The following is an 18,870-nucleotide window of genomic DNA, read 5'->3' as shown; positions in this document are numbered from 1 at the left end:
GGCCTACACCACAGCCACAGCAATGCCAGATCTGAGCTGCATCGGCAAGCTACACCACAGCTCACAGCAACACCGGATCCTTAACCCACCGAGCGAGGCCAGGGATGGAACCCACAACCTCATGGTTCCTAGTCGGATTCATTTCCACTATACCATGACGGGAACTCCCAAAATGATCATTTCTATTGTGAACAAGAAAAGAAACTTTTGTTATGCTTACTAAAATCATATCAACTTGAAGAAAATATCAGAACATTTATTTCCATTTAACAAATATTTTTTGGCAGTTATGATATTCAGTTGTTATTCTTTTATTAAAATTAATGTGAGATTTCTGCATGTTCAAACATTCACATAATTATTTGCTCTGGGGTTTTAAAGAGATGATACTATATATGTGAAATAACTATTTTGTATTTGAAAATTAGTCATTTTTTCATAGGTTTAAAATACTTTTCTTTAAAAAATATTGTAAAACCTTCAGATCCATGAGGCAAATGTACACTTTTATTGTCTTTAATACTTTAGTCATTATAAGATAAGGATGCAATTCAACCACCCTCCAACTTACCTTTTCGTAAACAAAGCATTCTTTTACATACTTTCAAATCAGGTACCTAGCAAAGTACCTTATCAAACATGAGTCATTATACAAATATTAGTTGAAGAAAATGGTGAATTATTATTTGACTTTTTCTAATTACAGAAATATAAATATAACCACTATTTTAACTATAATATTTAATTCATTGTTGCTGTTCAGCCATAAATCAAAATTGATACCAGAACTAAAATAAACAGAAACCAAAAATCTGTGAATAATATCCACACTATCATCTCTCCCAACCCAATCACTATGAACCATCTGTATCAAGGAACAAACACAGTAGCATATTGTGCCCATGGGTCAAACACTCTTTAAGCATTATTTTTTTTATTAAGGTGTTAATTTCATGCCATTTCTTCTCCTTACATTTTAAAAGAGATAAAGACTAGAAATTAAATAACTTAAAAATATCAGAGCAAATGAGTTACACAGAACAGCACAAATTCTAACTTCACCACAGCATCTTATTCTTCAGTTTACAAAATATTCTCCTTTGATCCTCTTAACATCCCTGAAGATAAATAGGAAGGGTGTTATTTTTTATTTTCATTGTTTTTGCAAATGCAGATACAGAAAAAGAGTGATTTGCCTTTAGAAAGGTTAGTGGCTGAATGATGCCTTGAACTCAGTTCCTCTGACTTCTAGTCCAGTGCTCCCTCCTGCTCCCTCACAGCTATTATGTAATAAAATGTGTAATAGATACAAGAGAAAATCAAAACCCACCGTTCCTAGGAATGCCCAAGCACTGAAGGAATTCACCTTGTGGGGATAATATCTGTAAGTTGGGATTAGTCAATATCTATGTGCCTAATCTGTGGTTTGGAGCTGTGAACAAATACCACATTAGTCAGCAAGACCAAATTAAGCGAGAGAACAACGGACACTCCATGTCTATGAAGAAAAAAGTCATTCTTGGTTTGATGTGCTCACCAGTTGAAAAAAAACTGCATGACAAATTAAAAGTAAAACAGAAATGAAAATGAATGCTGATGAGCTCAAACTGAATATTCTAAATTGCAAATGTGGAAATATTGACTCAAGGGCACCATTTCATTAACTTCCATTAGAAGGAAGATTTCAGGTGACTCATACAGATAACTAGGTAGAGAAGGGGTTTCCCCGTCACCCCCACAATTTAAAATGTAAAACAAAAATACCAAACAAAACCAGGTTGCAATATTACTTTGGAGATTTCCTACAATTTTTCTAAAACCTAAGACATATCAAGTGAGTAACTACTTACACCAGTCTAAACCCTAAATCCTTAATAACTTAAGTATTAATTTTTTGCTGTAATATAAAACAGATCATAATAGAATATAAATACCTTGAATTCTCCAAGGTTTGACATAAATCAGTATCTTAAAGATTTATCATCAAACATGACAATATATAGTTGAAATTTGAACATAAAAGCTGAAAAACATTGATAATTCAAATTCCTTAGATTCTGGGGCTAGAGTGGGCTGAAGGATGCAATAGCAAAAAAAAAAAAAAAAAAAAACCTATTCATCAAAACTTTCTTTTTCAGAAATTCTAAGAGGCTAATACTCACCACAACTCCTCTCGGATTTAGACATCTAATTAGAAACTGCATTTTTAATACCAGTTAATACATGTAAAACATATGCATGTTGAACATATTAAAGAATAAAAGTTTTCTGGGAGCTTTTTTCCATGGGAAAAAAAAGAAAGAAAACTCAACACTGTTCAAGTGGATCACTACCATCTGTCAGCATTTTATCTAAAATAAAACTGATTGAAAGAAGGCAAATACTAAGATCATGTTTCCAAAAGCCTGAATGTTTTTCAGGTAGTTCTACTCTAAAATTGCCACTGTTCCTCCTTCTTGCGTGTTTGTGTATGTGTATCTTCTTTTTTCTACGCCCAGTTCTAAACACCAAAATCAGACAAAAAAACAATTACTTAACATAAACTCTCCTTACATATTAAATACTCAATACTCAAATTTCAGAACCAAAAAGACTTTAATTCTTAACCTCTACTTATCTTCTCTTATATTTAAAAAAAAAATACTTGCAAATAAAATACAAATGTCATTAAGTATTTTTGAGCATTCGGTAAAAATAATAATACTGCTACTAAGACGACTGCATAGTTTTACTAATCACTTTTTATGAATTCCTGAGTTATAATCTCATTTCAACCATCATAAGAATCAAGGATTCCCAAACCTTGGTGATGATGGCACTGAGCTATTGCTTGAATTCCTGGCAGCAATCCCCTTATAAAATGGTATAGAAAATGTTTTCTCAATAAAAGTGAGTTGATGGTTTTGTTTTTAAAAGTTTAAAAAAAAAAAAAATCTCCTTTGAGAAAATTGAAGACACTCGGCAATGTTGCAAAACGAAAGCTAAGAATCGCTACATCTGAATGAGAAACTACCATACAAATGCACACACACACACACACACACACACACACACACACGATACGAATAACATATGCCTTTAATATAACTGGAATTCACGAAATTTCTTTCATTTTATTTAAGCTTACGATGGAATTAAAAAAAAAAGCATAATGACAAAAACTAGTTCATAGTCTTATTCACTTTCATTTTCTAAAAATTTTTGAACCCACCAAAACAGTTTGTATAGAAATAAATATCTGTATCAATACTGGATGCACAGAGAAACCATGGGCTAAAAATCCCCTACATTGTGTATCTACTATTGTAGGCAAAGACAGGTTACCAAGTATGAGGGGTTTTCCTAGAAACATAACTGCTTTAGAAAGGCTGATTCAAGTGAATATTGTCCAAAGAGTACTGGAGAAAATAAATAAAAGGAATAGAACTATATTCAAGAGAAAAAACTCCATTCCTAAAGCATACTGCCTTACCATCTTTTTATCATTTGTGTCTGGCATGAAGTATGTGTGTTCTTCAAATGTGTGCCTCACTAGTCCAGACCAGTGAGAAAGAGACTGACTTTTCTGTACTGAGTAGAGAAGCAAACACAAGCTTCACTCATTCATTTTCACTTCAGGATTTAACATAAAATAAGAACTCTAGAGATGCACTTGATACCTGACTTTTCCCTTTTTTGAGGTGGGAGGGGTGATAAGTTTGAGAAGTTAAATACCAAGCATTGAATCACTTATTGATTATGTATATGTACATATTACACACACATACATGTATATATCATATACACTGTAAATTTTATTTAAATAGAAAAAAAGGCAGAGTTACATTATTTTTTTTAAGAAAAGAAGGTTTTGATACATTGAAATACATGGAGTAATTTAAAATGTTGCCAAAGTAAACACACTGATGTAATAATTTTATGGGTGATTTACAATTGGCCAGCTATTTTTAAAATAATTGTAACTACTAAAATATTTAAACTGTAATCTCTGAGATTTTTGCCTAAATTAATTTGTATCCCAAATTCTTTTCTCATAGACAGGATGAGGGTAAATTTCAGTTTGGCTCCTAAACAAATTTTATTACTAGTGAAATGCAAACAACACAAGTACCCTTCATATTGCTAATTCCTTTACTATTTTGCATTCCTACTATCATTATACTTATTCAGTATCTCACTATTTCTACATTAGATGTTAAGAATCCAACAGCCATCTCTACCTTCATCCATGGTCTCCATCCTATATTGCTGTAATTGTCCCATGCACAGCTTTCCTTACCTCACTCCCATATTTGACTGTAGTACTCACCATGTTTTGTATGCAAAACATTGTATCCTCCTTTTTAAATAACAACAATGCAATTTCCCTCTTGCTCTCTTGTGCTCAGTTCATAAGGTTTGAATGAGGTTGATCCCAAAGTGGCCATGTGATCCAGGCCTAGCCAATCATGACATTAGATGCCTTTTGTCACAGTAACAAGTTCAAAGACCTTAAGGTTTTTAAAAAGTCCTTTCACTCGATCTGGAACTTTTGTTACATTTACCAAAAGAGGAGCACTCACTTTCAGCTAGAATAACTAAGCTGGTGAGATGTAAACTTAACTCTGAGAGAAATCTATTTGGAGACAGCCAAGCCAGAGGAAAGTAGAGTCAAGAAAACAAGAAGCCTAATGAACCACTGGATCCGGCTTTGCCTGTAGCCAACCACTCTGGGACTTTCAGTTATATGAGCCAATACATTGTCCTTTATGCAACTAAGAGATTTAGAATTGGATTCTATCATGTGCAACCAATAAAGTCTGAGTAATAAAGCCTTCAAAGGATACTCACAACCTAAAGCAAAAGCTCCCTAAATTCTTAACCTTAAATTCAAGAATATTCATGAACTAGACAAAATCTGCCTTATCCTCCCAACCTGACATCCCAAAACTGCTTTTAACTCAGAATATAGTCATGCTAAACTAAAATTTTAGAGATTTCCAAACATTCCCCAATTTTCCTGCATTAATACCTTTGTTCAGGAGTTCCCGTCGTGGCGCAGTGGTTAACGAATCCGACTAGGAACCATGAGGTTGCGGGTTCGGTCCCTGCCCTTGCTCAGTGGGTTGACGATCCGGCGTTGCCGTGAGCTGTGGTGTAGGTTGCAGACGCGGCTCGGATCCCGCTTTGCTGTGGCTCTGGCGTAGGCCGGTGGCTACAGCTCCGATTCAACCCCTAGCCTGGGAAACTCCATATGCCACAGGAGCGGCCCAAGAAATAGCAACAACAACAACAAAGGACAAAAAGACAAAAAAAAAGACCAAAAAAAAAAAAAAAATACCTTTGTTCACAACACTTCCTTCTCCTACAAACATTCCCAGTTTTCCTGCATGTAATACCTTTGTTCACAGCACTTCTTTCTCCTATAGCACTGCTCCATTTCGCCTCCATCTGCTAAAAATCTCCAACATCTTCTCAGGTCTACCGCAGAATTTCCAGAATTAGACTCCCTCCTCTGGACTTCTTTAGTGAATGCTGCCCTCTCTGCAGTACTGATTCTTCTGTGTGAGGTCTACGGTAATATTTTCAGTACTTAGTGTACGTGTCTAATGTTCCATGCCCTACAGAGACAGACAGCTAACACAAAGGTCAAGCACCTTCTCTTTGAAAAGGCAAACATAATCATGAAATTCTGAGGCTGGAACAGAAGATTCAAACAAATAAGTCATATCAGAACAACTCAAAAGATATAAGCACTACTAGAAAGAAGCATTGCAACAAAGTCTCAACACTAAAACTAAAAGTAAAATATTCAAGATACACAAGACACAGAATTCCTGTATTAAATGAAGCAGTGATGGATAACAGAGTTGAATGTGAGACAGAACAAATTTGTCTTTTGTGTTAAAATTCCTTAAATCTTGATTTTAATTTATTTGTGACATCCTAGAACTCAATAGAAGAAACCAAAACCTTCGGTAAGAGATGAAAAAGTAAGACTCGAGAGTCAAGAAATATTTTTCCAAGGCCAAACAATTAATTGATGGAAGTGCTGGGATCAGAACCCTACTATAATATATTCCAACTCAAGTGATTTATATTCGTTTAATAAACTCTTTTATGTATGTGTAAATTTAAATACATTTTATTAAAGATTATCTGAAGACACATTCTTGGAATCTAAACCAGGGGCTACAAACACAGCACTACATGGGCCAGTTAAGTAAAATAAATAAAGAAGGTCCATATAAAACAATGGCAACTAGATGTATTTGTGACCCAAAGTAAGACTATCTGTCTTAAAAGTAATAAAACGTTTAATAATAAGAGGGGATAATAAAGTAATAAAACAGGACAGGAGTTCTCATCCTGGCACAGTGGAAACAAATCTGACCAGGAACCATGAGGTTGGTGGGTTCCATCCCTGGCCTCACTCAGTGGGTTAAGAATCTGGCGTTTCCCTGAGCTGTGGTGTAGGTCAAAGACGCAGTTCAGATCTGGCATTGCTGTGGCTGTGGTGTAGGCCAGCAGCTGTAGCTCCAATTAGACCTGTAGCCTGGGAACCTCCATATGCTGTGGGTGTGGCTCTAAAAAAAAAAAAGTAATAAAATTTTTTACATGCTTAAATAATTGTAGTAGCCAAGCTAAATACTTCCTGAGGCCAAATTCTAATCTCTCATTTATCCTATAGCTTCTGCACCATAAATTACAAAGCCACTCTTCATGGGTGGCCACTACCAAACTAAAAAGCATTAAAATACAGTCATGTGAAGTTTATAAAATATCGCAAGTATATTCTAGATACTATAAAGTTTCCTGAACTAAAAGCCATTTTTTCCAGAAACACTTTTATACAAGGGAAAGTCCAGAAAATTATAAATTCTATTATCAAAATTCACATAATGGATGATGAATGATTTCATAGTATGATTAATAAAACTCATAAAAATTAGTGAGTACATGCCATGGGGAGTTTTTTAGTTTAATCCCATAGTACTGGGTAACACAAATCCATAAATGTGTTTAAGCAGTTTTTGTGCAGAAGAAATAACATCCCTGGACACAGGATATTAGTAGTGCTGAGAGCAGAAAAAAATAAGGAAACTAGCAAAGCCAATTACAATCATGTTTAGTTTGTATTTTCAAACCCATAGATATAAAATCATTCATTCAACCATCTTTACTCAACAGTTACTATCTACTAGGAAGCATACTAGGCACTGAGTATAAAAATGGTACACAAAACAAATATGGCTCTTGTCATCATGGTACTTAACAGAAAAATGAAAAAGAAAAAATAAAACAAAATAATTACAAATAATATGCAATTTAATTACAGATGGGGGAAAAAAGGATGCTGAAAATCAAGGGCTTGTTTCAGATAGAGTGGCGATGGAAGGGCCCTCTGAGAGGTGAAGGATGGGAAGAAGTACGCACAGGTGTAGGGAGGGGGACTGAGTTAGGGTTACCAGCTGAGGAATCAGCAAGAAGCAACAGGACCTGAAGCAGGAAAGAACTTGACATTTCAGAGTAAGTTTACAAGGCCAGTGCTGCTACGATAGCTGATTAATGAGATGCCAGGGATGAGAGATGAGGTTGCAGAGGTAGGCAATGCCCTGTTAAAAAGCCCTGTGCATAACCTGGATTTTTACATATGCAAGGTGAATCACTGATGGTTTTCAATCAGATTATTTAATCCAAGCCACTATTATAGCAAGTGGGTATATAGGCACTAAACTTTCTTTCAATCAACAAAGAGTTTACTAAATGCTTATGAAGGGCCAGCACTGTATGACCATGTTTGTCAAGTCTCCCTTAATAGCACCAGTACTAGCATAGGCATTGGTGCATAACATAAAAGTTCTCAATATATGCTGATAAAGGGGAAACATGGAAACAAGCTTAGAAAAAAAACCCATAAGATAACTAGCCTCAGGGGATACTGGTCAAACCATCCCACCCCCCGAGACCTCTCTCAGCTACATATATTTAAACACCAGGAATTTCTCCTACAAATGGAGAGTTTACAACTTATTTTCAGCTTGAGATGCTAAACAATGAGAAATATAGGAACCCAAATTGTTTACAGGGGAAAATTCACTAAAATATAGGATTATGTTCTTTAGAAAGATAGAAGAAAGAGACATGCATGCTTTTTTGTGAGCACAAGGCCTAATTCAGATCCTGCCTCTGCCAGCATTATCCTTGTGGACTGGCATGTCAGGAGGCCAGAAGGTCCATCATGTGGAAGAACCATGAAGTATAAACAAAGGAAAGATGGACAAGAATTGGTCATTTAATAAACATGACAGTGTGTCCAGAGGCAGCTAGAAGGCCAGGGAAATAGTTAAGCATAAAAGCTTCCCTAAGTTGGGAGGCTTAAGAGAAGGGACAGTAACCAAGAGTTTGTACCATGGCTTTAGAGGACCCAAATGCAGGACGCTAGACACTCAGACCTAAGCACACCCTATACAGCTCCCAAAGCAAACATAATTTCATTAACTGAGACCTAAGCAGAAACACTATCTCAAATAAGCAAACAAACACTGGGAGTGGAAGTACAATGAAAATACCACAAAACAGCTAGATTAGAAACATTGTAAAATCGGATTCACAATTTCAGTTGTTATATAAAAAATTCACAATAGCCAAGACATGGAAACAACCCAAATATCCATTGACAGATGATCAGATTAGGAAGATGTGGTATATACATACAATGGAATACTACTCAGCCATAAAAAAGAACAAAATAATGCCATTTTCAGCAACATGGATGGAACTAGAGACTCTCATACTGAGTGAAGTAAGTCAGAAAGAGAAAGACAAATACCATACAATATCATTTATATCTGGAATCTAATATACAGCACAAAGGACCCTATCCACAGAAAACAAAATCATGGACTTGGAGAATAGACTTGTGGTTGTCAAGGAGGAGGGGGAGGGAGTGGGATGGATTGGGAACCTGGGGTTAATAGATGCAAACTATTGCCTTTGGAATGGATTAGCAATGAGATCCTGCTGTGAAGCACTGAGAAATATGTCTAGTCACTTATGATGGAGCATGGTAATGGGAGAAAAAAAGAATGTATACATGTATGTATAACTGGGTCACCATGCTATACAGTAGGAAAAAAAATTGATTAGGTAAGTAACAATAAAAAAAATTTTTAAATATGCATGTTACTTCTAAAAGCAAAATTATAAAAGTCCTCACTCTAAAGTAAAAGCATTTTTATACAATCACATTATTTTGCTTCCATTTAAGGGTGTTTGAAGGGTTTTGCCTTTCCCATTTCATTCATTAAAAATAACAATTTTTGCTCCTTTGTAAAAGTGTAATAAACATCCACTTTGTCTTTCAAAATACAGTTGTCAAATTTCAAAGGGTAAATATATTGGAGATTTACCCTATAGATCTTTAAGGTACAGAGTCTGTCTGTTAAAAATAATATCTTGTATCCAGATGCACACTTACGTGGGGGCTGTACAGAATCTTAAATGTGAAATTTTATTTTATTTTTAAAATATGCTAGAAGGAATATTAAACGCATGTACTTGAAGTTGCACTACGGGGCATAACTCCTTGGAAGCAGTGGGTTCACAGTGCATACTACTAACTATATAAACACTTTTGAATTAGCAGCTGATGTTGAGAATAAACTACGAACTCCATAACAAGAAAACTTTTTTTTTTCTTGCTACTGGAATATTTTACTTCTTGAGAGCACTGGAAAAGAAACACAAAGAAAAGTGGAAAAGACACAGTCTGGAAACCCTCTTTTAGGATGCATGAAACACAAGTTTTGCAATGAAGGATTTGTTAGAGTAAAAGTCATTCGTGTGTGTATGCATGTCTTTCCATATAAGAGAGAGAATAAGGAAGTGAGAGAAAAGAGAGACAGGCAGAGAGAGTCAGAGAAACAGAGACTAAGTAAATGATTAATTATTTGGTTTCCAATACTATTCTATATCTGTTGTGTTGGGGTCAGGTACATTTTCAACATAAAGCCAAGATGATTTTATACTGTCAATCAGAGAGTTCAAGGAGAAAATATTGTGAACAAAGCCCTAAGCATTGTACAAATATTGGAAAGCTGCTGTGTACACTGCCTAGACACAACAGCTAATTGGTAGAAAAACAAACCAAAGAGGAATCCTGTAACTAGGTAGTGTAGGATAGGGAAACTGGCTGGCTTCATGAGGAAACTCTTGACCAGTTCTCATAAATGGAAGAGTCACAAATGGGTCAGACTATGGGATGTTGCATGACATCTAGTGACAATATGATTTACATAGAGCATTATCCAAAGCCTAAGAAGTGCACACAATTAGTGATGATATAAGGGTAGTGAGTTGGGCAGCACTGGAATGCTGCCTCAAGCTAAGTTCATAAACCAAGTAGAGTATGTCATAGCAGTTTGAGGATAACTGGTCAATGGCAGTTATTGAGTATCGTAAACAAGAATGTTATTTTGTGTATTCATAAGCCTACCCAATGACTTTAAAAAAGCATCACATGTAGTATTTTCTCTGAATTTAAGGGAAAACCTCAGAAGAGGAAAATTTAAATAACTTGTGACTTCTATGGATAAAAGCTCAGAGAAGTATGCTGAGGACAAAAAATGAGAAAATCACACTCACAAACCTAGAAAGACTCCTGGTTCCCAGCCTCCAGCTTCCAATCCGTTTCAAGAACTATATTACTTCTCAAGACCCCAAGAGGCACCACACCCACTTCCAAGAGTGAAATCTGGTGATATATTTTTAATCAAGAGGTACTTAGGTTTAATTTACTTAATTAACCCGCTTCAGCAGAGTACTGAAACAGCACAGTGGTTAAAAGCATGGGCTTAAAAAGAACAGTGTGTGGCCTTTGCAAGGGGGCAGACCTGAGCTCAAATCACCTATCTAGCACTGACTACCTGTGTAACCCAGTGCTAGTAGCTTGATTCTAAGCTTCAGATTCTACCTCTGCTAAATCAGGAAAACAACACCTAGCTTCCAGGATTGTAAAGTGTCTACCTCATGGTAAATGTTCAATATGTTAGCTATTATTACTATTATTTTGTCCCATTAGGTCTTAATTCAGTTGTAGAAATGTAAAATGACTGCATATGTATGCCTAACAATACTTCACTTACCTACAAATTTTCATTAAATTATCATTTTCTTTTATACTCCCAACTATGATGCACACTAGTACAAAGGTGTTTTCATGATTAAAATGGCATTTACTTATTCAGAAAGGTATATCTTAATAAAACAATGTTTTACTACTAAAGTATTATATTATTCAGAAAGTTATATTTTTTAACGAGAAGTAACAATTCAAAATATAATTGCCAAGCAAAGTAATTAAATTACTAATCTATAAAAAAAATTGTTTGAGAAACCACCACCTTCCTTAATAATTTGCTATATTCACCGGTTTAGGAATACTTTTATTCATAAGGTCTAGCTAAAAACATCAGACATATATAGGTAATTCATATCAGCTAAAAACATTCATTTTGCCAAAAATTTACATTCAGTATTTTATACAAAATATTTCAATTTAAGAAAATTTCAAGATTCCTTGAAAGAGATCTGTTTAGTGAAAAGCCACAGTCATGGTACCATTTAAGAAAATGACAAATCATAATAGAATTATCAATAATTAAATTATCACCTTAAGCTTGAACTTCACTTTGTGTGTTACTTGACCCAAGTGAACTTCCATTTGATTTATTTTCTATCCAACTATTTGCTTTCCTTGCTCTTCCTTGGACATTTAAAAAAACAAAAAAAAAACAAAAAAAAAAAGTCGGTGGTTAGGGGATAGGAAAAGGAGATATAATGATAATCAACAAGTTAGGACTTGTATGGCCACAAGAAACAGAAAACGTAAAAAACTAGACATGTGACCTCATGTAATACAAGTCTGGAAAAAGACTGGGCAGCAATGGTGTAAACCAACCTGCACAAGGACCCAACCTCTGTCTATTAATGGGGAGATTTTATGTTAATGCAACAACATCTTTAATGATTATGGTTCCATTCAGACTTTCTATTTCGAATGGGGTTTCATAAGTTATGCTTTTCCACTTTGTCTAAGTTTTCTAATATATTAGCATAAAACTATTAAGAACATTTCTTCCTTTATATTGGTTTGTGTCATATCTGTAGTTCTTTTTTTCAATCCAAAAACTAATTGTGCTTTTAAAAAAAATAAAACATGCCTGAGTTTACATCTATTTATTCTTTCAAAAATCACTAATTTGTTTGTTCATCTCTGTTACATACACAGATACTTTTGATTTCACTACTTTTAATTCTTTATTGTTTCCTTCTCAGTACTCCTAGATTCAAGTAAGAAGGGCCCTGTCCTAGACAACAAGCTTTAGAGGGCCCTGTATATCACAATTTTTAAAATAATAAAAATAAATTTATTAAAGATGATGTGACTGCAACTGTCACTTTAGATGCATCTCACATTTGTGATATGCAATATGTTCATTATGACTCAGTTGTTTTTTATTATCCATTACAATTTGTTCTGTGACCTATGAATTATGTAGAATTATGCTTTTGCTTCCTGATTTACAGGGTTTTTGAGGAAACTTGGTTAATGATTTAGCTCCTGTTCACATTTTAAAATGACTTCATCTGAGGGGCGAGGATCCTTTGGGAAGGGCTGCTTGGGGCCTGCTGCCTGCCCCTCAGGGAAGAGACTGCAGACACTGACAGCCGAAAGCTGACCAGGATGCACAGAAGGGGAAAGGTGGAAGGGATACAGGTGGGCTCCCAATGCCTCCCTATAGTAATCCCCAAGCAACTACTTTCATTCATTTCCAGCACACTCTTTCATTGTTTAGTTCTTACAACCTCCTTTCTTTATGCCAAAGATAGCACCTAATAACACTACCTTACTTTTGGTCACTTAATATGTCTTGGAGAGGTTCTGATAACGACAGAACGCTTCCTAATTCAGGTTAATGCTACACAATATTTCATTTCAAGGAAGTAACATAGCATAGTTAAGCAGTCCCTCTCTGAAAATGAGGCAACTAGAGCTTCAATACCAGCTTATCACTCTAATTTCCAAATCCCACTCCAGAAAGATCCTCTCTTACTTTACTCAGCTAAGAACGTAAAAAGAAATTTGTTACATCTTATAAAACATATCTAGATGTTTTAGAGACAGAGGGTTTTCAAGTGATTAGGCAGCTATGTCCTTCCAGCCATTTTTGGTAGCTCAGGTGTTCTGTCCTCATCTTGTCACCTCAAGGTTGCAGACATCACAACCACAGCCAAATGCAGAGAAGGAGAGATGACTTTCTCTTTCATAAGTGTTAAAAAAAAAAAATTAGCTAGAAGAACCCCCAAAGTCATTGACTTAAATCTAATTTGCCAGAATCCAGCACTAGCTTCAAGGAAAACTGGGAAAATCTGGAAGAGAATAGGATCATCATGACAGACTTAGGTCAATCAAGCTTCACTCCCAGAGGCTGGGTACTTAGCCACCCCAAAGAAAACAGATTCTGTTAACAAGGAAGAAGGGCTGTTAAGTGGGCAATGATCAGTATCTGCCACAATACCTCAAATGGAATAAAAACATAATTGTAAGCATCTGAAAGTGAGAAAAAAAATGATTTTAAGTAAGAGTGGTTCTTTTAGTTCAACAAAGATACTACAGAAAGAAAAGAGAATGAAACATCTTTGGTGCCTAGTCTAGGTATATTTTAAGAAAGCAAGGTATGCTTGATCCTAGGACAAATAACTCACACATTTCAGAAAGGAAATTTAAGCCCCATCCTTAGAAATATTTTTCTGCATTTTGTGAAGTTTCCAGAAGGCAAAGCTTTAATACAACCTAATAATTACCAAACTACTTCTGAGAAAAATAAATTGTGGAGCTTTTGTAATCTATAATAAAATTAAAGAGCTCTAAATGCAAATCATGATATATTCTTCTTGTCATCAAGATAAAGCAAAATCAAACTGATTAATTAGGCTGGAGGATAAGCTCATTTAAAAACAAGGACTATACATACAAACATTGACGAAAAATAACTGTGTACCTATATTCAAGGTCTTTCTCATCAGACACATTCCTACTAGTTCAGAGTGGTTTTGCACGGTATGCAATACTGGTGTTTAATCATTCTATCTTTATGAATTTTAGTGATTTCATTCGCCGAATGCACAGAGAAGAAAGCAAGAACTTTTCATACTTTTAAAAGTCTCCACAGGGAGTTCCTGTTGTGGCGCAGTGGTTAATGAATCCGACTAGGAACCATGAGGTTGCGGGTTCGATCCCTGCACTTGCTCAGTGGGTTAACGATCCGGCATTGCTGTGAGCTGTGGTGTAGGTCGCAGACGCAGCTCGGATCCCGTGTTGCTGTGGCTCTGGCCTACGCTGGCAGCTAGAGCTCCATTTCGACCCCTAGCCTGGTAACCTCCATATGCCATGGGAGCGGCCCAAGAAATGGCAAAAAGACCAAAAAATAAATAAATAAATAAAAATAAAGGCAGTAGTTTAAAAAAAAAAAAAAGTCTCCACAGAAACCAGATTTATCTGGTGTAACAAAATATTATTCTTGCACTTTAATCTAGGGTTGAGTGAGTCTTCAAACCACTGCTATTTTTCCAAAAGTATTCAAAAAGGTTGTTTGGTAAAGAGTAGATAAGGTATCATTAGTCAAATATAACTGTAAATTAGACCAGTGAGGTATATCTTTTAGTGAAGTCTGATTAGATGAATAAGTACCATTAACTGCAGCTTAAATGGCTAACCTCAAAAGATCACAGATAGCACTGTTAGAAGGTTACTGGTTAAGGTAAAACTTTACATCATGATCTTTCAGAAATCTACTTCCCAAATAAGACTGCTTCAAAAGAAATGTGATGTTTATCCTCAAATGGTTCAGACCTCAAAGGCAGTGGGAAAGCCATGGGCACGGAAGTGTTTGTTTGCATGCTATCCACACACACATATATATATTTGTGATACAATAATTCCATTCGGAAACACTGTGTAATCAAAATGAAATCTAACAGCAGATAGAGAAATGGTTTGTTTCAATGTTCAAATTATTATAGAAATGTATTGTATCATTTGGTATGTATGAATGTATTATATCAAATGGTAACATTAAATGAAAATGTGCCATAAAGTCAACCAGATTACTTGACCTTAAGTAATGTAATGCAATCGGTGCTGTGAAAACACAACTAAATGAGATGTGAAAGCAACTATAAACAGGCAGATTTTAACATAGCAATAGGCTTATCATTGCTTTTAAAACTGTTATATAGATACATGTGTTAAAATTTCTAATACTACCAGTGAATCTACAATATTCACTTGGTGATATCAGAATATAAAACATTAAATCCTATAAGGAAAAAAATACACTTTAGATTTGAAAAGTACAAAATTCTCAATATGCCCCACACAGCTTTTACCTTTATATTCCCAAGCAATATGATCTGAGTGCTCAATGCTCTTCCATCTGACAATCTGAATTCTTAGAGGCAATGCATGGTTTTCATACACCAAATGGGTTATTTTCTGACTTCTCCAAAGCACTACTAAGAACAGTAACCTACATTTAAATCTCAGGCTGCTCTCTCCCTTGTCACTGCTCCACTTTATAAGCAGCAGCAGATGGGTAGGGCTGCTGAAGCCAGGTGGGCACTGCAACTTGCAGTGTGCCCTTTCTCTAACAACCTGTCTGCCTGAACTCCACTCATTATTACTCTGGCACTGCCACTCCTGCCCATACCATGCAGGCCTACACAGACGGGCCCCTAATGGTAAGAACGTCAGATACGTAGCCACAGTAGGATAACCTCCCACTATTTAACCACCAGTAGACACGTGGCAGTAGAGATGTTCACAGGGAATCCATATTTCTCATCCATCTTTTCGGTACGTCCCAAAAGACTTTCTAATGGGTCCCCCTCGTTTCCATTTTCTAACCATTCAAAATTCAAAACTGAGGCCTGTGTCCCCCAAACCTATTCATCTTCCCAGGCTAAGCAAAGGTGATCAACTCTAGAAAGGCATCTCCCGTCTGTCACGGTCAAAATCAACTTCTCCCTTGTTCACACTCTCATTGCACTTACATGTCCATCTCTACCTGAACAGTCTTTAAAGCCAGTAAAGGCACAAACCTAGGTTATATCTACCTTTCCAACCTTGGCTCCTAGTGCAGAGCAGACACAATAAGATAAACTAAAACAGCATATTCACTAAAAGAGGCATAGGAAGTTATGAAGCAAAAAAACAAAAACAAAACAAAACAAAAACAAATGTTCACCAGATCAACTCTCATCTCAGGCCAAGAAATGTCAACATACACCCACACAGGTTCATGTGATCAAAGGACAAGGCAAATGAGAAAATGCACATAGCCTCTAAATGAGGCACTTTCCTAGCGTCCAGGTGTGCTCAGAGCATAAATGCACTTGGCTGCTCAGCTTCTCCAAGGGAATAGCTGCAACAGTCATGCTGACCAATCCCACAGTTACAGGAAATTCCATCGAGGCCAACAGAGAAGCAACAACCTTAGAACAGGTACATTTCAAACACGCTGCAGATGCAGCTCGAGCTCTAATTACCTGTAATGCTCACTGGCAGGAATATTCTGTGAGAAGTACAAAGCTGATGTCCGTGCTCGCCAATGCCATTTCTTTGCAGGAAGGGTATAAAGGACACAGTCTCCTAACTCTTCTTGAAGAAGATCCACCAGCTGTTTATGGGATCCTCCATAGAACGCCTCAATGATTAGAATGCTCATTGGTCCCTTCAAATCTTCAGATTCTAGGGGAAAAAAAGGTTTCACACATACATATTTGTGTATATTAAAATTTTTTTAAATAAATGTTAAAATATTAGACCCAGAAAGCAAGTAAAATCAATTACAGACATTATTTTTTTAAATAGGCTTATCCCACTTTTTTAAAAAAAAGCATGTAACACTTGAGGTTTATATTTTGGAATCAATATTTTTAGACCATTCATGTTAATAAAAGGAAATAAAGATGCTTTATTTTCCTGATTTCTGTTTTCTTCATGCCCTAAGATTACTTCCATAATGACTCAGTATTTTCACCACCTCCCCCAGGAACTCCTGCTGTGATCACTCACTTTCCTGGCTGGACCAGCTGGTATGACCCTGACACAGTAGCCTCAGATCTGGCTTGGCCTAGAGCTCTGTCTAACCTTGGACAGCCACCACCCTCAGGTCCTAACTAAGACTTAGAGCCCTTCATTTGTATGGTCCTTGTTAGTTCAGAAATTCCCTGATCCTAGAACTTTTATATTAAACCATCTTTAAGTTCACTAGCTACCAACGCACCCAGTGAATCCACAGAAAGCACATTCACATTCAAATCTCAATTCTCTAGTGTTCAAAATCTTTAGGATACAATTTCTTGAGACATTTGACCACTTCCCCACTATTGTCCACATCCCACCCCCAAAAAAGACTGAAAAAGTAGGGTATAACTATACGTCAGTGACCAAGCAGTTTCTATAACCTTTCTTTAAACAACAAATCCATTAAGTATGATAAAATAATATTGTTATTAAAGACAGTAAAAAAAAAAAAAAAAAAAAGACAGTAAAAATTGGCTGTCAAACAACTTTTGACAAAACATCACAGAAAACTGGCTCAAACATCACAGAAAATTGGCTGTCAACCAACTTTTTACTTTAATAATGTGACTTTTGTTAATGTGTTCAGTGAAATAAAAATATATATATAAACATAAAAACTTTCATATGTATATTTCAAATTATACATCATTTCCTATAAGAAGTAAAGAAGAAATATCACTTGGTACATAATGACTACATTGTTTAAAAAATATTCCAGATGTTTGAATTCTCCTTTATGACTGAAGTAAACACCACTCATTAAACAGTATACTGCTTTCCTTAATGCTGTTCCACAAAATTATGAGTCTCAAAAATTCAATGATGCTCTTAACTAATAAAACTGTGTTTTACCTTGTTCAGTCAAGGCAGTACCTGCTTAAACTGCATTTCAAAGCAAAAAGTCTCAAATGGTTCTCAAAGAAGTGACTGAAGTGAAAAAAGCTTATTTCTTGATGTTTGAATCTTCCAATGAGCATTTTTGGAGAAAATATACAAATACATATTTCACCCACATGCCAAATAGGAAGCAGTGTTCCTCAGGTGGAAAAGGCATGAGCCCTGGGATCAAGTAAATACAAGTGTGAATCTCAGCCCTGTCACATCCTAGCTGTATGACCCTGGACAAGTTACCGAACGTTGTATGACTAGTCTCACCTTCTCTAACCTGAGGATTAGAGTACTAAGCTCAGAGGTGTGCTGTGAAGACAAAATTAAAACATAGTAGCTGACAAACAGTTATAAGGCATTTTGCCCTCCCACTAATAGGATAAACCATCTTGCTTAAGGAGAAAAGATATCTTAGAATCCTCTGGCATTTTAAAATCAATTCTTTTCAATCACAGCTTGCTATTCACCAAGGAAAGGTGGGAAGAGTGGATATACACACACATTTGAAAGGCAATGGGAGTTACCCACTCCTCATCAGCATCTTGTATTTCAACTAAGAATCTGAAAGTTTTACCACAGATTTTGTGGGTAAGACGTAAGCTCAGAGATTGAGCTATACAGCTCGATATTTTCAGGTTGGCTGGAGGCTTCAACTTTATAATGCTATATTCAATAAATTAACAAACAGCCTCCAAGTTTAACAAAATGGTAGCCATTCATCCTTCAAATGATGGAAACTTCTAGAAAGCAAATGAGAAATCAATGAAAGGCAATTGTGGAAGTTATACCAAAGGTTTGAAGAAAAAAATAAAAGCAGTTCAACATTAATTTGCTTACTGCATCACATCACA

At 35.8% G+C, this 18,870-nt stretch overlaps 1 protein-coding gene and 1 long non-coding RNA gene across 17 annotated transcripts in view; both read right to left on the bottom strand.

Annotated features, from left to right (window-relative positions):
• Positions 1 to 18,870, bottom strand: part of GTDC1 (glycosyltransferase like domain containing 1) — a 427,341-nt gene that overhangs the window by 310,388 nt on the left and 98,083 nt on the right. For 15 of the 16 annotated variants that reach the window (XR_002339027.2, XR_014829227.1, XM_084998904.1 and 12 more), the window contains one exon: positions 16,591 to 16,792. Coding sequence is in view for 13 of the 16 variants with exons in the window: in XM_084998904.1 (XP_084855030.1) it covers positions 16,591 to 16,769 (179 nt within the window). In the remaining 3 variants the exon portion in view is untranslated. The remainder of the gene's footprint in view (positions 1 to 16,590; positions 16,793 to 18,870) is intronic. The other variant, XM_084998910.1, reaches the window with a different exon arrangement.
• On the bottom strand, positions 2,127 to 5,681 carry LOC110256945 (uncharacterized). The gene is made up of 2 exons (XR_002339028.2): positions 5,321 to 5,681; positions 2,127 to 5,011 (listed from the first exon to the last, which is right to left on the bottom strand). It is a non-coding gene; the product is annotated as an uncharacterized LOC110256945 (long non-coding RNA).

The sequence above is a fragment of the Sus scrofa genome, chromosome 15 (genome assembly GCF_054392235.1).
Source record: "Sus scrofa isolate SSC_HxYL_T2T_F1_AM1 chromosome 15, Sscrofa_HxYL_maternal_Yorkshire_Landrace_v2.0, whole genome shotgun sequence".
Taxonomy (NCBI): Eukaryota; Metazoa; Chordata; class Mammalia; order Artiodactyla; family Suidae; genus Sus; species Sus scrofa.
This window is presented reverse-complemented; position numbering and strand designations above follow the sequence as displayed.